We start from the raw sequence: 26,707 nt of genomic DNA, 5'->3' as shown, positions 1-26,707 counted from the left end.
GATACAAATTGGATGTAACATTTTCCTGTACACAACTATCAGTGGGGGTAATTCCAAGTTGATTGCAGCAGGACTTTTTATAGCAATTGGGCAAAACCATGTGCACTGCAGGGGAGGCAGATATAACATGTGCAGAAAGAGATAGATTCGGGTGGGTTATTTTATTTCTGTGCAGGGTAAATACCGGCTGCTTTATTTTTACACTGCAATTTAGATTGCAGATTGAACACACCCCACCCAAATCTAACTCTCTCTGCACATGTTACATCTGCCTCCCCTGCAGTGCACATGGTTTTGCCCAATTGCTAACAAAAATCCTGCTGCGATCAACTTGGAATTACCCCCGTGTACGGACAAAGCCGGCCCTAACCAATATGATGCCCTAGGCAAGATTTTGGCTAGTGCCCCCTAGCACCACTGCTGGTTCTGCCTCTGACCTTGCACTTCTTTCCCAGAACCATCACCCCTCAGCCATAGCAGTCCTTATTTTGGTGTTTGTACCCCCTATATTTTAAATAGGAACAGTTCGCACATTTGGCGCACAGCCCAAAAAGGGGTGTGTTTTTGCTGGCAAGGGGCATGGCCACACAATAGTAACCCCAATTCCAAATACGCCACACAGTACTGCACTTTATTCACATTTGATCATGCGATAGTTTCCATAATTCATATTTCATCCCACAGTAGTATCACTTTACCTTATAAACGTTACTCCTCACAGTAGAGCCCCTTATTCACATTACATCACACTGAATTGCTACTTATTCACATTACACTACACCCTATTGCTCTTTATTCATATTAGACGACACAGTAGTGCCCTTTCTATACGCAACACCACATAGAAGAGCACCTTAAACACATAATTCCACACAGTAATGCCCCTAAGACATATGAGACACATTATTAATGTCCTTCTAAACATAATGTGCTTACACATTATGACAACCTTTATTAATGCCCTTTTACACATAATGTCCCTTACACATATGCCGCACATTATTAATGCCCTAATACACACAATGACACACATAGTGCCCCCTACACATTTGCTGCACATTGTTAGTGCCCCTATACACATAATGACACATACATTAGTGCCCTGTTACACATACAGTATGCCACACATTATTAATGCCCTTATACACATAATGACACACATAGTGCCCCTTATACATATGTTGCACATTATTAATGCATTTTTACATGACACACATAATGCTCCTTACACATATTCTGAACACTACTGCACAACCAACCCACTCACACACAGCACTCATACTGCCACTAACACTGTGACCTCTGCCTCTGCTTGGATACAGATGTGTCCTCATAAATCTTGCCTCAGTGCTAACGTTGGGAATTTTTTTAATGAAAATGCATCTTATTTGCATTATGTGGCTAGAATTCACAAGCAGCTTCTGCTGATTAAAATGATATGCAGCATGCCTATATACTGTGTGAGACTGTGGCTGTATCTGCATATGAAATGCTACACACAGAATATAGGCATGCCGCATATCATTTTAATCAGCAGAAGCTGCTGATGCCCCTGGGCATATCAAATGCCCTAGGCAATTGCCTAGTTTGCCTATAGCTATGGCCGGCTCTGTGTACGGAGATCAATTACAAAATAGCAAGCAAAGTGAAACTGTTGTTAATTGTGTTACAACTGCTACACCTGCTGCTGGATCAATTGCTTTATTTGTAATAAATATACAGGGTAAGAATCCATTTGTTTTAAAAAAGTGAATCTATACATATTTTATTTTTATCGTGTCTATGTAAAGATACCGGCCAGTGGTTGTTCTTTAAAGTACATGTGTATCTTAAATAAATTAAATAATATGGTTAAAACTTCATTCCTGTGCGCTGTAACAATTTCCTTTTATATGCACTTTATAAATGTTACCTCAACACTGGTGTCTATGGACAACTTCTTCACTGGCTCACTTTTCTGCCCTTTTCACTGCTTCATGAATAGAGGGTGTGCCAAAGACGTGGAGCACAATGACAGTATTCGATTTATTTTTATTTTTATGGGAACATTAACAAATTCAAAGCAGTTTACTACAATGTGAAATCAGTGCGCAAAGCAGACACAGAATAATAATAGCTGGTAGAGACGTGGTAGATGACCAGCAGAGCAGGTACAGCATGTACAGTACATACGACACTAGTATAACCATACCGCCCCGGATCCTGCACAAGTGCACACACAGGCAGGCAGTACACGGCGCAGCAGCGACCCACATGGTCTACACTCTCGATTCGCTGCTTCCTCTACACGTGAGCGACGGAGCCGGAACTTCGCAAGTCCCGGAAACACGGCGCTGTCAGTCAGTGTCCGTGGGTAGAGACTAGAGAGCCGGAGAGGGGAAGCGACGTGTAGACAGCAGCAGCAGGAAGTGAGACGGCCGGTAGTCACTGTGACAGCGCTGCTGATGCCACTGGCAGGGACTCCAGCCCGGATATACCTACAGAATGGGGTCTCTGTTCCGCAGCGAGACGATGTGCTTGGCACAACTCTTCCTCCAGGCAGGCTCTGCTTATGACTGTGTCAGCGAGCTGGGGGAGATGGGTCTGGCTGAGTTCAGAGATGTGAGTATTCCTTATGGTCTTCTTTGATGAAACTTTCTGTCTTTGGGAGACAACTTTTTAAAATGATTGTGGCCACTCACATTTCTATGTTATGACTGAGGATCTTCTCCATCATATGTGATATCTGCTGCAATCCGCCGGTTTCTACTTTCTACTGCAAAAGAAACATAATATAGAGCTCATATAGGGGCGGCTTTCTTGTTGACTTTACTAAGTGCCAGAATGCAAAACATACGATACCTTGTGCCATCTAAAGGTGCGTACACACTATGCAATATCACTTAGGATCTGGCTGATATCGGCCGGTTCCTAACGATATTGTATAGTGTGTACACTAGATATAGTGTACGATGCGTGCTCCCGCGGGTCGTATGCTACATCGGACCTGCATGCAGGTCTGATGTGCAATGTTGCTTACGAGGGCAATGCTACCGAATGCAGCATGGCCCGAATCCTCAACCCGCCGCCGCTTGTCGCAGCCGACATCGGCAAGTGTGTATGCACTTGCTGTAGTCGGAGTCCCGTCACGGGTGATGTTGCATTGTGCGGACATCGCACTGATGTGTACATAGCCTAAGATGGCGTTAGCCATTGCAGCCTATGGGCTACGCTCTGGAAAAGTACTCTCCGCAGCCCGCCACTTGTACATTCACGGTCATTTTTAGGAATACCCCTTTTCCACTAGCTGTTTTTGCACGGGGGCGCGCATCGACACGGGTTTTTAGTAGGTGGAAACGGGTCAACACTGGTTGAGTGACCCGGGAATCCAACCCGGCTATTTACCTGGGTAGAACACGGTAATGACACGGATAGCGGTGCAGTGGAAACGGTCATTACACGTGTTTTCAGACCCGAGTAACGCTCTGAGACGCTGATTGGTGCTTCTGGGGCACTGGAAGATGATGTCATCCCTGGGAGACACGCTGGGCACATGCAGGCAGCGCAGCAGCAAACAACACTACGCTGGGCACATGCAGGCATTGAGGCTGCATCAAGCTGTCTGTAGCAGAAAGCAGCAGTAAACTGCAAACAGTCTGCGACTCCATGCTAGACACAGCTACTGCACCGGCGTCCATTGCTGCAATGCTGTGAGCAGGCCCCACCACTCCGTTTTGGTCCTTTTGATGACATCATCTTGATGAGACAGTAAAAAGTCCATTTGTAATGACGGCAATAGGCTTTTACAGAGCTTACCCGGGTTAGGTGGAAACAGATCAGACACGGGAATAACCCGTGTCGAAGTGTAGTGGAAACGGGGGAGCCGACACGGGTTGTAGCCGTGTTAAACATCCCGGATCGGACACGGTACGTAGGTGGAAAAGGGGTAGAAATATGACTCAAGGTATACAAAAGTTCAGATGTGAATACAAAGAGCCCTGTTTGTGAGCGCTTACAATCTCATGGTGTGGTACTACCTAGTGTAGGGATGTCATCAGTGTGGTGGTTGGGCCAGAATATCTGACCTATTCTTATTTTTCTTCTGGTTATCAGGAAAACCCTGTATCTGTTACTAATAGTTTTCTTTTTTTTGCCTCTTTTTATTACAGCTCAACCCTCATGTAAGTGAGTTCCAGAGAAAATTTGTTGGTGAAGTAAAGAAGTGTGATGACCTGGAACAAATATTACGTATGTGCTGTAGACAGAACACTGTTTTGCATAATGTTAGGTGATTGCACCTAGTTTGTAATTATGTGGGTCCCAGGGAGCTATAATTAACAGAAATAAATTATCATGTTGACCTCCCCAAGTACCCTTTAAATCCCCATCAGACCACTTCACATGACTCTTAAATGCCCATCAGACCACCCCATATACCTTTTATTTGTCCAGCAGATAGCATATTCCTCCAGGTTTCCCCAAGTAGCTATTCTAATACAAGGGTGGTTCAGTAAGTACGGTAACAAGACCTTGTGTAATGTTCTCTATTTAATTCTAAATTACCGCCAGGCCAGAGCAAGTAGACCACTACTTACCCTCACAGTCATTACACTGCGCTTTGTACCAGTCATATTGTCCCATCATCAGCAACAGATGGTGGGTGTGGCGGAAACATGGTCAAACATTGAGATCCATAATGTGATCAGATTTATGCGTTTAAAGGGCACATCAGAAGCAGCAGAAATGAATTGTCAACTTGTTGAGGTTTACGGTGATTGCGTCATGTCACAGACACAGGTTTGGTTTTGGTGGCATGCTTGGCTGGCCAGATCACTGCTCATCTTGAACATCTGTCCTACCATTATCAAAGTCAGTGCACTAAACCCAAACCTGTTTCCGTAACATGAAGTTCTCACTGTACATGCCCCCAATATGGTATCAAACATTCTCCACATGCCCTCAAGTTCTTCCAGTTACAAGATTGATTAGTACTCTCTATGAGGAAAGCGCCACATAGACTCTGCATTTGTATTTTTCGAGAAACCATGGAAACGTTATAATGTTAACACTTTAGAACAGTTGAACTATTTCCTGCACAGCAAATGCTAACTAAACGGCACTTTTATTCCGAAGTGGAACGCACTGTGCGGCATTGCATCTGCTGTTGCAACAAAACTATATACTCAAAATGAAATACAATTAAGTGCTTAATAAAGGATTTGAAGCCCACATATAACCATAAAAAGGGTGCTGCAGAATCTGGCTTAGTGTTTAATTGTAAATTCTACTATTGAATCTATGTATGAACATATATGTAGTTGATAAACAAGGTATAAAATAATGCCTCAAGAGAATACTTACGGTAAGTACATCAACAGTAGTAGTGATCTAGCTTGGTCACAATACATATCCATAAGTACTTTGCTTGTTAGTGTTAGAGGCTTGGTATGTTGTGTCTATAGTTACAATGATGACAGCATAGATCCGACACAGTAGTAATATTATTTAAAGCATTTAACTGTGTCGGCACTAGAATTATTTTTTCTTGTTTAAAGATCTGTTTATTATGTTTTGTTAAACGAGTTGGGAAAGGACTACAGCAGTGGTTCTCAAACGTTTTTAAATCGCGGCACCCTAGAGTATCAGAATTTTTTCACGACACCCTTAGGCCAAAAGTTTCTTATTGAGAAATTTAGAAAGAAATATTAAATTAAGTAAATTGTGTTTCTATGTCATCATTAAGGTGTGTACACATGGTGAGATCCCTGCTATGCTCGATTTTGACTATGCGATTTCCCTTGATCTCCCCCAGAGCCCAGATAGCGCAGATTTTGACTATCTGTACTTTCGATTTTGTCTATGTATGATTTTGACTAAGTGCCAATTTTGACTATACTTTGTACTAGATAGTACACTAGATAGTCAAGATTGACTTGCCTGCACAGTTTATCTAGCCTTACGATACCGACCCCACGGGAGCGCGCATCGGGATCGAATCGGTATCACAAGCTGCCTAACACCTTGAGATGCGCACTAACTTTCTTTAACATTTTGACTATATAGTCAAAATGTTACAGATTTATCTCACCTTGTGTACACACCATTAGGGTCAATTGTGTGGTGAGGGACAAGATTTGCTTCTGTTTATCCACATATTTTATGATTGGCAGCCACCAGCACTGGTTTTATCTATTACATTGACCATAAATGATTTTAATTGGTCCCTGACCACCAACCTAGGGCACCCCTGCAAGTGTCCTGTGGCACCCAGTTTGAGAACCACTGGACTACAGACAGATGTCAAAAACATAAAAATAGAACATTAGGTGGTTGTTCAATGACAAATTAAGGCCACCATGTGTGTGTGTGTGTATGTGTAGAGATATATATATACACACACACGTGGTAAAGAAATCAGTCTAGGAAACAAAACATTAGTCCCCATTCAAATGATGGTCTTATAGTACCACAAATAAAATCAAGAAGTAATTCCATAACATCAAAGTAATCGTGCATAGAAGTGTCTAAACCAGGACAAGGGGAAAATGAAAATGTGGGTGAGGGAGGGGAGAGAGGTAGAGAGGCAGCATCGCAGTGTAATTGATACAAAAGTTAGGCAATCATGACTAGGCAGAGGGACTTGATCAACGATTATACATAAATAAAGACCTCCAAGCCTAGAGCTTACTTAAAACAAATTCTGTTTTAAGTCTCACAATATGTAAATTTCAAGAAGTAGTTTCAAACACGTTTAGGATCTGAGATTGTGTAGGGGGGGGGGGGGTCGAGCGATTCAGTATATGCGCCCCACTTCTTGTAGACGGATGCAACTCCAGCCTCTTACGCAGCGGTGGCCAACCTGTGGCTCTTGAGCCGCATGTGGCTCTTTCTTTATTCAAATGTGGCTCCCAAAACTCTAAAACATGTGACCACAACAGATATAGAAACCGCTGCACTCCAGCCAGACACGCAGCAGCACTACAGGGACTGAAAACTGAAGGAGCCAGAAACTAGAGGTTAGACACCCACAAGCAGAGCCGTAACTAGGTGTGTGCCGATGGTGCCTTGCCCACAGCGCAAATGCACTGAGGGCGCACCATCGGGCATCACACATGCTAGATCCGAGCCCAGACTGCTGAAGGCGGCGCCGCCTGTGTCCCGCCGCCACCTGCCCACCTGTGTTCTGCAACTTCCTCTGAACTTGAAGCTGCCACCGCCCGCCCGCCTGTGTCCAGCTGAAGCCGCCGGCTTCAGCTGGACACAGGCGGGCGGCTTCAAGTTCAGTGGAAGTTTTCAAGCCGCTGCGGTGTCTGTGTGACAGGCAGGCTTCTCAATGGGCCAGTGGCAGCCCGGCCCCCCTTCCCTGCAATTCGGAAGCCGCTGCCGCCCACAAGACTCCTGCTGCTGAAGCCCCTACCCGACCTCCCGTGTCCCGGTGAAGCCGCTGCCGCCCGCCCTCAACAGCACGTAAGTGACTACACTACACTACACTATACTATACTACACTACACTACATTTCACTACAGTACACTACAGCACAGTACACTTTACTACACTACACTACACCCTAAGGGTAGGAGGGGGTGTAAGTGGGAATCTGCCTGCCGTACTGTGTTAAAGGGGGACTCTGCCTGCCATAATGTGTAAAAGGAGGAATCTGTCTGCTGTAATGTGTAAAAGGGGATGCTGTCTGCCGTAACGTGTAAAAGGTGGACGCTGTCTGCTGTAATGTGTATAAAGAGGACGCTCTCTGCCGTAATGTGTAAAAAAGGGGACGCTCTCTGCCGTAATGTGTAAAAAAGGGGACGCTGTCTGCCGTAATGTGTACAAAAGGGGGACGCTGTCTGCCATAATGTGTAAAAAAAAAAAAAAAAAAAAAAAGGGGACTTTGCCGTAGTGACACATGGGAGACCTGGCTTGAGTGAAATGAGGGAGCTGGCTGGAGTGACATAGGACGGTGCTAGCAGGAGTGACACATGGAAGAGCTGGCTGGAGTGACAGGAGGGTGTTGGCTGGAGTGACACATGGGAGAGCTGGCTGGAGTGACAGGAGAGTGTTGGCTGGAGTGACACATGGGAGAGCTGGCTGGAGTGACAGGAGGGTGTTGGCTGGAGTGACACATGGGAGACCTGGCTGGAGTGACACAGCAGGGTCTTGGCAGTAGTGACACATGGGAGAGCTGGCTGGAGTGACATAGGAGGGTGCTAGCAGGAGTGACACATGGAAGAGCTGGCTGGAGTGACAGGAGCGTGTTGGCTGGAGTGACACAGCAGGGTCTTGGCAGTAGTGACACATGGGAGAGCTGGCTGGAGTGACACGAGGGAGCTGGCTGTAGTGACATAGGAGGGTGCTAGCAGGAGTGACACATGGGAGAGCTGGCTGGAGTGACACGGGGGAGCTGGCTGGAGTGACAGGAGGGTGTTTGCTGGAGTGACACATGGGGGAGCTGGCTGGAGTGACACAGCAGGGTCTTGGCAGTAGTGACACATGGGAGACCTGGCTGGAGTGACACGAGGGAGCTGGCTGGAGTGACATAGGAGGGTGCTAGCAGGAGTGACACATGGAAGAGCTGGCTGGAGTGACAGGAGGGTGTTGGCTGGAGTGACACATGGGAGAGCTGGCTGGAGTGACAGGAGGGTGTTGGCTGGAGTGACACATGGGAGAGCTGGCTGGAGTGACAGGAGGGTGTTGGCTGGAGTGACACATGGGAGACCTGGCTGGAGTGACACAGCAGGGTCTTGGCAGTAGTGACACATGGGAGAGCTGGCTGGAGTGACATAGGAGGGTGCTAGCAGGAGTGACATTTGGAAGAGCTGGCTGGAGTGACAGGAGCGTGTTGGCTGGAGTGACACATGGGGGAGCTGGCTGGAGTGACACAGCAGGGTCTTGGCAGTAGTGACACATGGGAGACCTGGCTGGAGTGACAAAGCAGGGTCTTGGCAGTCGTGACGCATGGGAGAGCTGGCTGGAGTGACACGGGGGAGCTGGCTGGAGTGACAGGAGGGTGTTTGCTGGAGTGACACATGGGGGAGCTGGCTGGAGTGACACAGCAGGGTCTTGGCAGTAGTGACACATGGGAGACCTGGCTGGAGTGACACAGCAGGGTCTTGGCAGTAGTGACACATGGGAGACCTGGCTGGAGTGACACAGCAGGGTCTTGGCAGTAGTGACACATGGGAGACCTGGCTGGAGTGACACGAGGGAGCTGGCTGGAGTGACATAGGAGGGTGCTAGCAGGAGTGACACATGGGGGAGCTGAAGTTTATTATGTGAAAGTGGCTTTTTCAATGGATTTGGCTTAAAAAAAAATTATTTTATGTCATTCTGGCTTTTCCAATGTATTTTATACCAGGGGTGTGGTCTAGCAGGCACAAGGCCACATTCCATTTTTGCATGCGCGCCATTGGCTCGATGTCGGCTCTTTGACGTACCTAACAAGGTTTTTTGGCTCTTTGTCACTGACTGGTTGCCACCCCTGCTCTAACGCAAGAAAAACTGCTTGCCTGTCATAATATAAAGTATAATTTCTCTGACGTCCTAGTGGATGCTGGGAACTCCGTAAGGACCATGGGGAATAGCGGCTCCGCAGGAGACTGGGCACAAAAGTAAAAGCTTTAGGACTACCTGGTGTGCACTGGCTCCTCCCCCCATGACCCTCCTCCAAGCCTCAGTTAGATTTTTGTGCCCGAACGAGAAGGGTGCACACTAGGTGGCTCTCCTGAGCTGCTTAGTGAAAAAGTTTAAGTATAGGTTTTTTATTTTCAGTGAATCCTGCTGGCAACAGGTTCACTGCACCGAGGGACTAAGGGGAGAAGAAGCGAACTCACCTGCGTGCAGAGTGGATTGGGCTTCTTAGGCTACTGGACATTAGCTCCAGAGGGACGATCACAGGCCCAGCCATGGATGGGTCCCAGAGCCGCGCCGCCGGCCCCCTTACAGAGCCAGAAGACAGAAGAGGTCCGGGAAATCGGCGGCAGAAGACATCCTGTCTTCAATAAGGTAGCGCACAGCACCGCAGCTGTGCGCCATTGCTCTCAGCACACTTCACACTCCGGTCACTGAGGGTGCAGGGCGCTGGGGGGGGGCGCCCTGAGACGCAATAAAAACACCTTAGATGGCGAAAAATACATCACATATAGCTCCTGGGCTATATGGATGCATTTAACCCCTGCCAGTTTTTCCTTAAAAAATTGGGAGAAAGGCCGCCGAGAAGGGGGCGGAGCCTATCTCCTCAGCACACAAGTGCCATTTTCCCTCACAGCTCCGTTGGAGGGAAGCTCCCTGGCTCTCCCCTGCAGTCCTGCACTACAGAAACAGGGTAAAACAAGAGAGGGGGGGCACTAATTTGGCAGATTAATCAATACAGCAGCTATATAAGGGAAAAACACTTATATAAGGTTATCCCTGTATATATATATATATAGCGCTCTGGTGTGTGCTGGCAAACTCTCCCTCTGTCTCCCCAAAGGGCTAGTGGGGTCCTGTCCTCTATCAGAGCATTCCCTGTGTGTGTGCTGTGTGTCGGTACGTTGTGTCGACATGTATGAGGAGGAAAATGGTATGGAGGCGGAGCAATTGCCTGTAATAGTGATGTCACCCCCTAGGGAGTCGACACCTGACTGGATGGTCTTATGGAAGGAATTACGTGATGGCGTCAGCACTTTACAAAAGACTGTTGACGACATGAGACAGCCGGCAAATCAGTTATTACCTGTCCAGGCGTCTCAAACACCGTCAGGGGCTCTAAAGCGCCCGTTACCTCAGATGGTCGACACAGACCCAGACACGGACACTGACTCCAGTGTCGACGGTGAGGAAACAAACGTGTTTTCCAGTAGGGCCACACGTTACATGATCACGGCAATGAAGGAGGTTTTGAACATTTCTGATACTACAAGTACCACAAAAAAGGGTATTATGTGGAGTGTGAAAAAACTACCCGTAGTTTTTCCTGAATCAGATGAATTAAATGAGGTGTGTGATGAAGCGTGGGTTTCCCCCGATAAAAAACTGCTAATTTCTAAAAAATTATTGGCATTATACCCTTTCCCGCCAGAGGTTAGGGCGCGTTGGGAAACACCCCCTAGGGTAGATAAGGCGCTCACACGCTTATCAAAACAAGTGGCGTTACCGTCTCCTGATACGGCCGCCCTCAAGGAGCCAGCTGATAGGAAGCTGGAAAATATCCTAAAAAGTATATACACACATACTGGTGTTATACTGCGACCAGCAATCGCCTCAGCCTGGATGTGCAGTGCTGGGGTGGCTTGGTCGGATTCCCTGACTGAAAATATTGATACCCTGGACAGGGGTTCACTACGGCTGGCCGGCGGTCGGGCTCCCGGCGACCAGCATCCCGGCGCCGGGAGCCCGACCGCCGGCTTACCGACAGCTTGGCGAGCGCAAATGAGCCCCTTGCGGGCTCGCTGCGCTCGCCACGCTACGGGCACGGTGGCGCGCTACGCGCGCCACACTATTTTATTCTCCCTCTATGGGGGTCGTGGACCCCCACGAGGGAAAATAAGTGTCGTATGCCGGCTGTCGGGCTCCCGGCGCCGGTATACTGAGCGCCGGGAGCCCGACCGCCGGCAAACAGAAGACCACCCCCTGGACAGGGACAGTATATTATTGACTATAGAGCATTTAAAGGATGCATTTCTATATATGCGAGATGCACAGAGGGATATTTGCACTCTGGCATCAAGAGTAAGTGCGCTGTCCATTTCTGCCAGAAGAGGGTTATGGACGCGGCAGTGGTCAGGGGATGCGGATTCCAAACGGCATATGGAAGTATTGCCGTAGAAAGGGGAAGAGTTATTTGGGGTCGGTCTATCGGACCTGGTGGCCACGGCAACGGCTGGGAAATCCACCTTTTTACCCCAGGTCACCTCTCAGCAGAAAAAGACACAGTCTTTTCAGGCTCAGTCCTTTCGTCCCCATAAGGGCAAGCGGGCAAAAGGCCACTCATATCTGCCCCGGGGCAGAGGAAGGGGGAAAAGACTGCAGCAGGCAGCCTCTTCCCAGGAACAGAAGCCCTCCCCCGCTTCTGCCAAGTCCTCAGCATGACGCTGGGGCCTTACAAGCGGACTCAGGTACGATGGGGGGTCGTCTCAAGAATTTCAGCGCGCAGTGGGCTCACTCACAAGTGGACCCCTGGATCCTGCAGGTAGTATCTCAGGGGTACAAATTGGAATTCGAGACGTCTCCCCCTCGCCGGTTCCTGAAGTCTGCTTTACCAACGTCTCCCTCCGACAGGGAGGCGGTATTGGAAGCCATTCACAAGCTGTATTCCCAGCAGGTGATAATCAAGGTACCCCTCCTACAACAGGGAAAGGGGTATTATTCCACGCTGTTTGTGGTACCGAAGCCGGACGGCTCGGTGAGACCTATTTTAAATCTGAAATCCTTGAACACTTACATACAAAGGTTCAAATTCAAGATGGAGTCACTCAGAGCAGTGATAGCGAACCTGGAAGAAGGGGACTATATGGTGTCTCTGGACATCAAGGATGCTTACCTCCATGTCCCAATTTGCCCTTCTCACCAAGGGTACCTCAGGTTTGTGGTACAGAACTGTCACTATCAGTTTCAGACGCTGCCGTTTGGATTGTCCACGGCACCCCGGGTCTTTACCAAGGTAATGGCCGAAATGATGATTCTTCTTCGAAGAAAAGGCGTCTTAATTATCCCTTACTTGGACGATCTCCTGATAAGGGCAAGGTCCAGGGAACAGTTAGAGGTCGGAGTAGCACTATCTCAAGTAGTACTACGACAGCACGGGTGGATTCTAAATATTCCAAAATCGCAGCTGATTCCGACGACACGTCTGCTGTTCCTAGGGATGATTCTGGACACAGTCCAGAAAAAGGTGTTTCTCCCGGAGGAGAAAGCCAGGGAGTTATCCGAGCTAGTCAGGAACCTCCTAAAACCAGGCCAAGTGTCAGTGCATCAATGCACAAGGGTCCTGGGAAAAATGGTGGCTTCTTACGAAGCGATTCCATTCGGCAGATTCCACGCAAGAACTTTTCAGTGGGATCTGCTGGACAAATGGTCCGGATCGCATCTTCAGATGCATCAGCGGATAACCCTGTCTCCAAGGACAAGGGTGTCTCTCCTGTGGTGGTTGCAGAGTGCTCATCTTCTAGAGGGCCGCAGATTCGGCATTCAGGACTGGGTCCTGGTGACCACGGATGCCAGCCTGAGAGGCTGGGGAGCAGTCACACAGGGAAGAAATTTCCAGGGCTTGTGGTCAAGCATGGAAACGTCTTTTCACATAAATATCCTGGAACTAAGGGCCATTTACAATGCCCTAAGTCAAGCAAGGCCTCTGCTTCAGGGTCAGCCGGTGTTGATCCAGTCGGACAACATCACGGCAGTCGCCCACGTAAACAGACAGGGCGGCACAAGAAGCAGGAGGGCAATGGCAGAAGTTGCAAGTATTCTTCGCTGGGCGGAAAATCATGTGATGGCACTGTCAGCAGTGTTCATTCCGGGAGTGGACAACTGGGAAGCAGACTTCATATGCAGAAGAAAAAGTATGACTCTTGTTTGGGCGCACTCTTGTTTTAACTATCTAACAATAGATAAGTAAATTCATATAGGAGTAATAACAGTGTAGTAATTGTTTCTACTCTTTCAAGCGCATGAAGGTTGGACATGACTGGTTGGAGATAGGATAGGTGTTGAATGATCAACAGGAGACAACGGTCTCGTAATTAAATGTTCAGATCTTAATATTCCTGGATAATTGCATGTCGGAAGTTGGCTATAGACTGAGCCACTTCCCTCTGCCCAAGATCTGTACAAACTGTGTTTGTATTAATGCAGCCCTGATTGAGGTACGATCGTGAAGTGGGAAACCCATATGCTAGGTCCCACTTCTGAACGATAGTCTGGGTGAAGAAGAAAGAGATATTGTGGTGTAAGTGGTGATACTGCTGTTGGTATCTTATCCACAGGAAGGAGAGTTTCCTACTTCACTGGGTATTCCCTAGTGGTCGCCCATCTAGGTACTGACTCAGCCCACCTGCGTTTAGCTTCCAAGATCGGACGAGATTGGGCGTGAACGCAGGGGTATGGTCGTAGGAAAGTTCAGACCTGCAGTGCCAATGAGAGTGCACCGAAATGGGAGGATAAAATCCACCTAGGAAGGATATTGGTGGGAAATGCGTGCTGGGACAGAAAGATTGAAAAAGAGGAGATACCAGAAAAAGTTGAGGAAAATGTGTGAATCTGCTGTCCACGTTAGACCGAAGAAGCGTGTCTCCTGTGGGGACACGCTCTTCTGAATCGTGGATGAGAGTTCACGGAAGAAAGGACAGTGGGAGAGATGAGGGAGAAAAAGGAGGCAAAGGAGGAGAAGGGTCCCTAGGGGGTTGCCTGGGTGTATGACTACTGCTGGAACCAGGTCCAATGAGTCAATTAATGCCAAGCCCCAGAATATTTTAATTTTACACAGATGATATGGGCAAAATATCCCAATGAGGACAGGACTCAGTGGTTGGCACAGGGTTGAACCTGAGGCTGAGAAAAGAGATGTCACAGAACACTTCACAAGAACATCCAATGCATTTTGGAGATAGCCTATAACAGAGTGGTTGTAAAATCACACAATGTCTTTCTGATTGATTCCACTCCGATTATCAGAGAGGTCAAGTGCTTACAGGGATGCAAGAGAAGCGTGTGTTTATCGTTAATGGTACATTTGAGATGTATAACGGTCAACAGTGTCAGATATCAGGACATATCTCTAGTAATAAGAATACAGAGTTATAACTGAGGCAAAGTATAATGACGTGCAAGAAAATAAGACGAGAATATGCTGCACACAGTTTGGGATTACCAAGGGCAGGGTACATATAGGATAATATCGCACCTATACCTGTTATTGGTTGGGTATTGGAGAGAAGTTGTGGAAATTATATACTGGGGCTGGAGGCACCAATTAAGGATTTGGGGCAGTTACTGCGTTATGATAATGGTGCTTGCCCTAAGTATTGATTATAACATAACAACAAACGCCTCTCCAGATATGAGGCAGGTTTAGGTGTAAGCAGGAATACAAGAAAGATCACAGTGTATCTATCGGTAATTTATGCTAAGGCTGATAGCACCAGTTTAATAACTGGGGACAAATCTCTGCACTCAAGCAAAAAGTGCAAGGTTTTAGCAATAAATATAAGAAGAATTATTAATGTCACCAATCCGAGTATCAGACAAGTTAAGTGCTTGCAGGATTGCAGGAAAAAAAATTTTTCTGCACTAAAGCAAAAGTGCTTGGTTTAAGCAATAAGCTTGGTATAAGGAAAATTAACGTCACCAATTCGAGAATCAGGCAGGTTAAGTGTTTACAGGATTGCAGGAAAACGCGTTTCACCCGGTCTCGGGCTTGTTCACTTCCATCCTGAACAGCTGCTTGGAGTCTCCATACCTTGGTGTTTAAAAGCCCTGAATGATTAGCGTCAGCCAATGCCTGATTGTGTGGGCGGAAGTATTGTGGGCATATGGTCCAATCCAGGGCCTTGGAAATGGGTCATGTGGACGGGTCTTACTGGGGAAGGTAAATTGAACTAAGTGGGGCGGAAGTGCCGCTTCTCGGTTCCGCCCTGGTTGTGGATCGCATAAGAGACATACGTGGGAATAAAGTCACTAACAATGTTAGACTGGGCAGGCTGATTAGTATGAGTATAGCGGGATATGATCCCATCTGGTTGGCGTGATCGTATGTTGCTGTTGGCGTAGCGTTAGCCAGTGTGGGCGGAAGCTGTCATCCGAGCTTCCGCCTGCTGGGAGTTTATCCCGTTGCTAGGATACCCATGTACGTGCGGCCGGAGCGAAGGTGTGGGGGAGGCTGGATTGGATTAGTGACGTATTCGCCCAAACATTGAGAGGCATTTGGAAAGGAGTCAGGGTTCCTCGTCCACCCTCATTATTAGAGATTAGGTGAAATGAAAGGTTTGAAAAATGAGTGTGCCATGATGTGAATGACATGAATGACAGAGGGGTGTTGATCCTGAATGGGGGTGCAGGTGTATTGAATGAGATTGAGGGATGTGCAAGATGAGTAGATAAGGGAAGCTTGACAATTAAAGAAAAAAAGGGGGAAATAGAAAAATATATAAAAATATGTAAAAATATATATGAAAAATGGTAAATGAATATATAAAGAAATAAAAATGAGAATTGAAATGACACACAGTTATCACGGTAATAAGAATGAATATACAAGAATAATGAAATAATAAAATGAAAATATATAATGAAAATTGTTGAAAATAATACATAAATTGGAAAAATATATGTGATGCTTGCTGTTATAAGTGGAAGGATACAAATAAAAATGAAGATTAAGGAAATGTATAAATATGAGAATGTGTGAAATGTGAAATGAAACAATGTGTGAAATAGGTGAAGGTGGTAGTGAAAGTTGGGATTGGGGATGATAGGCTGGATGAACGATTGTGAACTAATGAATGAATGGGAGTGTGAATAGAAGGAGTGTGGTAGCAGCGGTGTGGCAGGAGATTGGGTTGAGTAAGAGAAAAAAAAAAAAAGTTGCATTTAATTGGGTGCAAATGAGGGCTGGGTGTGTTGGTGAGTGTGTATATAATTGCGTGTGTGAAAGAATGGGATGGCTGGGAGGTGAATGGGATGCTGGTTGCTGAAGGTATAGGTTGGGGGGGGGGGGAGGAGGGGGGGTGGAGAGGGAAAAAAGGTGGAAGGGAGGAAGAGGGATGTCATGGGATTAAGGATGATTGTGATGGAGGAGGGGAAAAGAATGAGGTGAAATGGTGGGTGTTTTACCTGGGTGGGGATGTGGTATTAGTGGGGTGAAGGTGGTGGGGGACAGTTAGAAGAAGGAGGGAATTGAGAAACCCTATTGATGAGGAGGTTATCTGAGGTGCAACCCTCAGGGGTGTTATAATAAATGAGGGAATAAAAGGGGAGGGGAATCAAGAAAGGAATTGAGGGAATGGGATGGGTAAAAAAATTTAATTTGGGGTAGGTAGGGATTATAAGAATACACTGTAATTGATACTCTCATTCAGGCCTTTTGGTCGGAGTCCGTTGAGTTTAAAGGTCCACTCGCTTTCTTTCTTCAGGAGTTCTTTGGTAATATCACCTCCCCTGATACCCAGATGGATTTGCTCCAGACCAAAAATCTTAAAGTCCTTCTGATGATCCTTATGTCGGGTATGAAAATGTCTAGCAACTGTGGTTATCTGCTTCATCCGGGCAAGATCCGTGGCGGCGTTGCGGCAGTTACCAAGATGTTCCAAAGCTCTTTCTTTGAGTTTGCGAGTTGTCATTCCTATGTATCTGATGTCGCAACTGCAGGTGACGCAATAAACGAGTGCTTGCGTGTCGCAATTAAAGAATTGTTTGATCCTGATGGTCTTGCCATATTTGTCCTCCACTGAGTTGGTTCTCAGAATATGGGGGCAGGCTTTGCACTTGCCACAAGGGAAGGAGCCCGTCACAGTTGTGTTTGCTGGTATTCTGCTTGCCATAAAGTCCGTAATATGGCTTTGGGTAGGTGTCTTTTTGATGAAGTGACTCCTCACCAGATGGTCTTTAATATTTTGCGACCTGCGCCAACTCATGTTGACTTTTGAGTCTATGAATGGCGATAAGTCCTCGTCTGTCTGTAAGATAGGGAGATGTTTTTCAATCGCCTGTTTGAGAAGTTTCCATTCAGGACAAAAGGTTCCGATAAACCTGATTTTATTCTCATCCTTCTTACTCTTAGGTAGGCGTTGTGAAATTAGAGTATCTCTGTTGGTGTCGAGTGCTTCTTTGCGGGCCCATTTCAACGAGCGCTTACTGTATCCCCTCTCATGGAGCCGGTTGATCAGTTGAAGGCTCTTCACCTTGTAGAGCTCTAGCTCCGAGCAGTTCCGCCTTAATCTCAAAAATTCCCCTTTGGGAATGTTCTCTATGGTAGGGGGAAAATGTGCACTTGTTTGAAGGAGAATACTGTTTGTCGCTGTTTCTTTTCTGTAGAGTTCCGTTGCTACCGTGCCATTTGTGGACTTGTAAACCCTTAGGTCCAAGAAGGCAACCATGTCTTTGCTGATTGTGTGTGTTAGTTTGATGTTCAGGTTATTATTGTTAAGAAGGTGAAAAAATGATAGCAGAAGTTCCTCTGTGCCGTCCCAGATAATAAAGATATCGTCTATGTATCTGAGCCAGATTAGCACATGTTCTGTATATTTGTCATTTTGTTCATTAAAGACATGCGTTTGCTCCCATCTCCCCAAAAATAAATTGGCATACGTCGGTGCACACGCTGCGCCCATGGCGGTGCCCCTAACCTGTAGGTAGAACCGATCCTGAAATGTGAAATGATTTTTCTCCAGTACAAATTTCAACAGATTGTAAAGTAGTAGGTTGAAATTACCGTCATTCCCGCTGGAGTCCAAGAAGTATTCAACTGCTTGTAGGCCCATCTGGTGATCGATGCTCGTGTATAGGGCTTCCACGTCCAGTGTGGCTAGCAGGAAATGTTCCTCGAAGTTGATATCTTGAATCTTACGAAGCAGATCCGATGTGTCCTGTAAATAAGATGGTAGTAGTAATACAAACTCCCGAAGATGCAAGTCCAAGAAACGACTTGGTTGCTCCAGCAACCCTCCGTTACCAGACATGATGGGTCTTCCTGGTGGTCTACGGATGTTCTTATGGACCTTGGGAAGAAAATAAAAGGTGGGCATCCTGGGGTTGGTAACGGAGAGATATTTGTGTTCCTGCTTGGTTAGGGTACCAGTGGACACTGCTTCATTGATCAGCTGAGAATATTCTCTCAGGAACTGTGGGATCGGATTATAGGGAAGTTTTTTGTAACAGGTCGTCTGATTCAATTGGCGAAGTGCCTCAATTGTATACATCTCTGTTGGCCAAAGGACGATGTTACCGCCCTTGTCGGACGGTTTGATGACCACGTCATTCCACAAATGCAGTTCCTTAAGTGCTAGTCTTTCTTCTTTCTTCAGATTATCCGGGAATGCAGATCTTCTGTTGATATTTTGCATATGGATGTGGTCAAATTCCTTGGCAACCAAGTTCAAGAAAACTCGCACCTCAGGACTGTGGTCATCGGAGGGAAAAAATGTCGATTTGCCTTTGCAAATTGGACGTCGGTCTGTTGTCAAATCTGTATTGGATTCCGCATAGAGATCTTCCAGGATGCTAAGTGTGTTCCTGTCTTCCTCTGTTAGGGGCGCATCCATGGTACCCTCATTGAGTTGGGTCCTTTTTGAAAAAAATTTTTTTAATAGAAGCTTACGACCGAAGAGTCTTAAATCTTTTTCCCACTGGAACCTGTCAAAGGACTTTGTGGGAGAGAAGGAAAGGCTCAGCATAGGAGACTGCTAGCACAAAAACGAAAAAGGTTTTTGATCCTGCACCGACTTAGGTTTGGAAATAAGTATCAATGTCAATATATAAACCACATAGTGGACAATGATGCTAACTAGTAGCAATGATATCAGTCCGTGTGGCGGTGCGCCCAGAGTCAAAGAGAGGAATGTACATATGCAGAAGAAAAAGTATGACTCTTGTTTGGGTGCACTCTTGTTTTAACTATCTAACAATAGATAAGTAAATTCATATAGGAGTAATAACAGTGTAGTAATTGTTTCTACTCTTTCAAGCGCATGAAGGTTGGACACGACTGGTTGGAGATAGGATAGGTGTTGAATGATCAACAGGAGACAACGGTCTCGTAATTAAATGTTCAGATCTTAATATTCCTGGATAATTGCATGTCGGAAGTTGGCTATAGACTGAGCCACTTCCCTCTGCCCAAGATCTGTACAAACTGTGTTTGTATTAATGCAGCCCTGATTGAGGTACGATCGTGAAGTGGGAAACCCATATGCTAGGTCCCACTTCTGAACGATAGTCTGGGTGAAGAAGAAAGAGATATTGTGGTGTAAGTGGTGATACTGCTGTTGGTATCTTATCCACAGGAAGGAGAGTTTCCTACTTCACTGGGTATTCCCTAGTGGTCGCCCATCTAGGTACTGACTCAGCCCACCTGCGTTTAGCTTCCAAGATCGGACGAGATTGGGCGTGAACGCAGGGGTATGGTCGTAGGAAAGTTCAGACCTGCAGTGCCAATGAGAGTGCACCGAAATGGGAGGATAAAATCCACCTAGGAAGGATATTGGTGGGAAATGCGTGCTGGGACAGAAAGATTGAAAAAGAGGAGATACCAGAAAAAGTTGAGGAAAATGTGTGAATCTGCTGTCCACGTTAGACCGAAGAAGCGTGTCTCCTGTGGGGACACGCTCTTCTGAATCGTGGATGAGAGTTCACGGAAGAAAGGACAGTGGGAGAGATGAGGGAGAAAAAGGAGGAGAAGGGTCCCTAGGGGGTTACCTGGGTGTATGACTACTGCTGGAACCAGGTCCAATGAGTCAATTAATGCCAAGCCCCAGAATATTTTAATTTTACACAGATGATATGGGCAAAATATCCCAATGAGGACAGGACTCAGTGGTTGGCACAGGGTTGAACCTGAGGCTGAGAAAAGAGATGTCACAGAACACTTCACAAGAACATCCAATGCATTTTGGAGATAGCCTATAACAGAGTGGTTGTAAAATCACACAATGTCTTTCTGATTGATTCCACTCCGATTATCAGAGAGGTCAAGTGCTTACAGGGATGCAAGAGAAGCGTGTGTTTATCGTTAATGGTACATTTGAGATGTATAACGGTCAACAGTGTCAGATATCAGGACATATCTCTAGTAATAAGAATACAGAGTTATAACTGAGGCAAAGTATAATGACGTGCAAGAAAATAAGACGAGAATATGCTGCACACAGTTTGGGATTACCAAGGGCAGGGTACATATAGGATAATATCGCACCTATACCTGTTATTGGTTGGGCATTGGAGAGAAGTTGTGGAAATTATATACTGGGGCTGGAGGCACCAATTAAGGATTTGGGGCAGTTACTGCGTTATGATAATGGTGCTTGCCCTAAGTATTGATTATAACATAACAACAAACGCCTCTCCAGATATGAGGCAGGTTTAGGTGTAAGCAGGAATACAAGAAAGATCACAGTGTATCTATCGGTAATTTATGCTAAGGCTGATAGCACCAGTTTAATAACTGGGGACAAATCTCTGCACTCAAGCAAAAAGTGCAAGGTTTTAGCAATAAATATAAGAAGAATTATTAATGTCACCAATCCGAGTATCAGACAAGTTAAGTGCTTGCAGGATTGCAGGAAATTTTTTTTTTCTGCACTAAAGCAAAAGTGCTTGGTTTAAGCAATAAGCTTGGTATAAGGAAAATTAACGTCACCAATTCGAGAATCAGGCAGGTTAAGTGTTTACAGGATTGCAGGAAAACGCGTTTCACCCGGTCTCGGGCTTGTTCACTTCCATCCTGAACAGCTGCTTGGAGTCTCCATACCTTGGTGTTTAAAAGCCCTGAATGATTAGCGTCAGCCAATGCCTGATTGTGTGGGCGGAAGTATTGTGGGCATATGGTCCAATCCAGGGCCTTGGAAATGGGTCATGTGGACGGGTCTTACTGGGGAAGGTAAATTGAACTAAGTGGGGCGGAAGTGCCGCTTCTCGGTTCCGCCCTGGTTGTGGATCGCATAAGAGACATACGTGGGAATAAAGTCACTAACAATGTTAGACTGGGCAGGCTGATTAGTATGAGTATAGCGGGATATGATCCCATCTGGTTGGCGTGATCGTATGTTGCTGTTGGCGTAGCGTTAGCCAGTGTGGGCGGAAGCTGTCATCCGAGCTTCCGCCTGCTGGGAGTTTATCCCGTTGCTAGGATACCCATGTACGTGCGGCCGGAGCGAAGGTGTGGGGGAGGCTGGATTGGATTAGTGACGTATTCGCCCAAACATTGAGAGGCATTTGGAAAGGAGTCAGGGTTCCTCGTCCACCCTCATTATTAGAGATTAGGTGAAATGAAAGGTTTGAAAAATGAGTGTGCCATGATGTGAATGACATGAATGACAGAGGGGTGTTGATCCTGAATGGGGGTGCAGGTGTATTGAATGAGATTGAGGGATGTGCAAGATGAGTAGATAAGGGAAGCTTGACAATTAAAGAAAAAAAGGGGGAAATAGAAAAATATATAAAAATATGTAAAAATATATATGAAAAATGGTAAATGAATATATAAAGAAATAAAAATGAGAATTGAAATGACACACAGTTATCATGGTAATAAGAATGAATATACAAGAATAATGAAATAATAAAATGAAAATATATAATGAAAATTGTTGAAAATAATAATACATAAATTGGAAAAATATATGTGGTGCTTGCTGTTATAAGTGGAAGGATACAAATAAAAATGAAGATTAAGGAAATGTATAAATATGAGAATGTGTGAAATGTGAAATGAAACAATGTGTGAAATAGGTGAAGGTGGTAGTGAAAGTTGGGATTGGGGATGATAGGCTGGATGAACGATTGTGAACTAATGAATGAATGGGAGTGTGAATAGAAGGAGTGTGGTAGCAGCGGTGTGGCAGGAGATTGGGTTGAGTAAGAGAAAAAAAAAAAGTTGCATTTAATTGGGTGCAAATGAGGGCTGGGTGTGTTGGTGAGTGTGTATATAATTGCGTGTGTGAAAGAATGGGATGGCTGGGAGGTGAATGGGGTGCTGGTTGCTGAAGGTATAGGTTGGGGGGGGGGAGGAGGGGGGGTGGAGAGGGAAAAAAGGTGGAAGGGAGGAAGAGGGATGTCATGGGATTAAGGATGATTGTGATGGAGGAGGGGAAAAGAATGAGGTGAAATGGTGGGTGTTTTACCTGGGTGGGGATGTGGTATTAGTGGGGTGAAGGTGGTGGGGGACAGTTAGAAGAAGGAGGGAATTGAGAAACCCTATTGATGAGGAGGTTATCTGAGGTGCAACCCTCAGGGGTGTTTATATATTGACATTGATACTTATTTCCAAACCTAAGTCGGTGCAGGATCAAAAACCTTTTTCGTTTTTGGGAAGCAGACTTCCTCAGCAGACACGACCTCCACCCGGGGGAGTGGGGACTTCACCCAGAAGTCTTCCACATGATTGTGAACCGTTGGGAAAAACCAAAGGTGGACATGATGGCGTCCCGCCTCAACAAAAAACTAGACAGATATTGCGCCAGGTCAAGGGACCCTCAGGCAATAGCTGTGGACGCTCTGGTAACACCGTGGGTGTACCAGTCAGTGTATGTGTTCCCTCCTCTGCCTCTCATACCCAAGGTACTGAGAATCATAAGAAGGAGAGGTGTAAGGACTATACTCGTGGCTCCGGATTGGCCAAGAAGGACTTGGTACCCGGAACTTCAAGAGATGCTCACGGAGGACCCGTGGCCTCTACCTCTAAGAAAGGACCTGCTCCAGCAGGGACCCTGTCTGTTCCAAGACTTACCGCGGCTGCGTTTGACGGCATGGCGGTTGAACGCCGGATCCTGAAGGAAAAAGGCATTCCGGATGAAGTCATCCCTACCCTGATCAAAGCCAGGAAGGATGTAACCGTGCAACATTATCACCGTATTTGGCGTAAATATGTTGCGTGGTGTAAGGCCAGGAAGGCCCCTACAGAGGAATTTCAACTGGGTCGTTTCCTGCATTTCCTGCAAACAGGACTGTCTATGGGCCTAAAATTAGGGTCCATTAAGGTTCAAATTTCGGCCCTGTCGATTTTCTTCCAGAAAGAACTGGCTTCAGTTCCTGAAGTTCAGACGTTTGTCAAGGGGGTACTGCATATACAGCCTCCTTTTGTGCCTCCAGTGGCACCTTGGGATCTCAATGTAGTTCTGGGGTTCCTAAAATCACATTGGTTTGAACCACTCACCACTGTGGACTTAAAATATCTCACATGGAAAGTGGTAATGCTGTTAGCCCTGGCTTCAGCCAGGCGTGTCTTAGAATTGGCGGCTTTATCCTATAAAAGCCCTTACCTAATTTTTCATACGGACAGGGCAGAATTGAGGACTCGTCCTCAATTTCTCCCTAAGGTGGTTTCAGCGTTTCACTTGAACCAGCCTATTGTGGTACCTGCGGCTACTAGGGACTTGGAGGACTCCAAGTTGCTGGACGTAGTCAGGGCCCTGAAAATATATGTTTCCAGGACGGCTGGAGTCAGAAAATCTGACTCGCTGTTTATCCTGTATGCACCTAACAAGCTGGGTGCTCCTGCTTCTAAGCAGACTATTGCTCGTTGGATTTGTAGTACAATTCAGCTTGCATATTCTGTGGCAGGCCTGCCACAGCCAAAATCTGTAAAAGCCCATTCCACAAGGAAAGTGGGCTCATCTTGGGCGGCTGCCCGAGGGGTCTCGGCTTTACAACTTTGCCGAGCAGCTACTTGGTCAGGGGCAAACACGTTTGCTAAATTCTACAAATTTGATACCCTGGCTGAGGAGGACCTGGAGTTCTCTCATTCGGTGCTGCAGAGTCATCCGCACTCTCCCGCCCGTTTGGGAGCTTTGGTATAATCCCCATGGTCCTTACGGAGTTCCCAGCATCCACTAGGACGTCAGAGAAAATAAGAATTTACTTACCGATAATTCTATTTCTCATAGTCCGTAGTGGATGCTGGGCGCCCATCCCAAGTGCGGATTGTCTGCAATACTTGTACATAGTTATTGTTACAAAAATCGGGTTATTATTGTTGTGAGCCATCTTTTCAGAGGCTCCTCTGTTATCATGCTGTTAACTGGGTTCAGATCACAGGTTGTACGGTGTGATTGGTGTGGCTGGTAATGAGTCTTACCCGGGATTCAAAATCCTTCCTCCTTGTGTACGCTCGTCCGGGCACAGTATCCTAACTGAGGCTTGGAGGAGGGTCATGGGGGGAGGAGCCAGTGCACACCAGGTAGTCCTAAAGCTTTTACTTTTGTGCCCAGTCTCCTGCGGAGCCGCTATTCCCCATGGTCCTTACGGAGTTCCCAGCATCCACTACGGACCATGAGAAATAGAATTATCGGTAAGTAAATTCTTATTTTTAAGCTGATGGTAAAGCATTATGTTTAAAGCTATAATGGTGACACTGTTAAAATGCTTTAATTAGCATTAGTAGTGCATCTGCATTAAGTTGTCCACAATTGTGAAATCAAAAGTTTTCTCACTGTTAGTAAATAAGCATAATTAAAGTGAACCCAAAAGATGGTGATTACTTTTTAGGGTACTTGTGAGATCTCTCGTCAAAACCTCTCTTTAAATTATTATTATTATTATTATTATTATTATTATTATTATTATCACTTTCTTATATGGCATAGCAAATTCCATTACGCTTTACAATGGGATACAACAGTGACAGAACAAAACTGGGTAATAACAGACAGTCACAGAGGTAGGAAGGCTCTGCTTGCAAGCTTACAATTTATAAGGAATTAGGCACTGATACACAAGGACAGGTGTTATATATTGCATAATGTACTTATCCACCAGATTACAAAGGTTCTTATTTTCTTATTTGGCTGTATGATATGGTCACACAGCAATGTTGGCCAGTGGTCCGGAGGATGTGAAAGGAAAGAAAGAGAAAATATGTGAGGATATGAGTCAACTGTACAGTAGGGATGTAATTGGATAGGAAAGTTTATGAACGTTATGTGGGCAGTTCCAGAATTTGATAAAGCTTGATTGAAGATGTGAGTTTTCAGGGAACGCTTGAAGGTTTAGAGACTAGGGGAGAGTCTTATTGTGCTTGGTAGTGCATTCCACAGAGTGGGTGCAGCCTGAAAAGTCCAGCAATCATGATTGAGAGAAAAAAATGAGTATGGATTAGAGACCTGGGTGGTCATTCCGAGTTGTTCGCTAGCTGCATTCGTTCGCTGTGCAGCGATGAGGCAAAAAAAGTCACTTCTGCGTATGCGGCGCAATGCGTACGCGCGGCCTACTATTACAACAAACGACGTAGCTTCACACAGGGTCTAGCGAAGCTTTTCAGTCGCACTGCTGGCCGCAGAGTGATTGACATGAAGTGGGCGTTTCTGGGTGTCAACTGACCGTTTTCAGGGAGTGTTTGAAAAAATGCAGGCGTGCCAGGAAAAACGCAGGCGTGGCTGGGCGAACGCAGGGCGTGTTTGTGACGTCAAAACAGGAACTGAACAGTCTGAAGTGATCGCAAGCGCTGAGTAGGTATTGAGCTACTCTAAAACTGCACAAAAAAACTTTGTCGCCGCTCTGTGATCCTTTCGTTCGCACTTTTGCTAAGCTAAAATACACTCCCAGTGGGAGGTGGCATAGCTGCTAAAAACTGCTAGCGAGCGAACAACTCGAAATGACCACCTTAGTTCTTCTGAAAAGTGAAGAAGTTGGGTTGGGAGATATTTTGAGATAAGCGAAGAGATGTACGTTAAAATCAAGAACAGAAAGTGTTAAGGCAGAGGTTCCCAAACTGTGTGCCGTGGCTCCCTGGGGTGCCTCGGGACACTTGCAGGGGTGCCCTGGATTGGTGGTCCAGGACCAATTCAAATTATTCATGGTCAATATAATAGGCAAAACCACTGCTGGTGGCTGCCAGTCATAAAATATGTGGCCAAACAGAAGCAAATCTTGTCCCTCACCACACAACTGACCCTAAGGATGATATATAAACGCGATCTACCTAATGTAATATTTTTTTCTAAATTTCTCAATAAGAAATTTTTGGCCTAGGAGTGCCGTGAAAAAAAATTCTGAAATTCTAGGGCGCCGTGATTCAAAAAAGTTTGGAAACCACTGTGTTAAGGGGATT

At 46.0% G+C, this 26,707-nt stretch overlaps 1 protein-coding gene and 2 pseudogenes across 1 annotated transcript in view; 1 reads left to right on the top strand and 2 right to left on the bottom strand.

Annotated features, from left to right (window-relative positions):
* Nucleotides 1–2,192: 2,192 nt before the first annotated feature.
* Nucleotides 2,193–26,707, top strand: part of ATP6V0A2 (ATPase H+ transporting V0 subunit a2) — a 182,818-nt gene continuing 158,303 nt past the window's right edge. Inside the window, exons 1-2 of the mRNA XM_063964483.1 lie at nucleotides 2,193–2,601; nucleotides 4,149–4,227. Of these exons, the coding sequence (XP_063820553.1) occupies nucleotides 2,485–2,601; nucleotides 4,149–4,227 (196 nt within the window). The 5' untranslated portion in view covers nucleotides 2,193–2,484. The remainder of the gene's footprint in view (nucleotides 2,602–4,148; nucleotides 4,228–26,707) is intronic.
* Nucleotides 13,948–14,066, bottom strand: LOC134936637 (5S ribosomal RNA; annotated as a pseudogene).
* LOC134936633 (5S ribosomal RNA) lies at nucleotides 19,960–20,078 on the bottom strand (annotated as a pseudogene).

This window comes from Pseudophryne corroboree, chromosome 1 (assembly GCF_028390025.1).
Source record: "Pseudophryne corroboree isolate aPseCor3 chromosome 1, aPseCor3.hap2, whole genome shotgun sequence".
Taxonomy (NCBI): domain Eukaryota; kingdom Metazoa; phylum Chordata; class Amphibia; order Anura; family Myobatrachidae; genus Pseudophryne; species Pseudophryne corroboree.
This window is presented reverse-complemented; position numbering and strand designations above follow the sequence as displayed.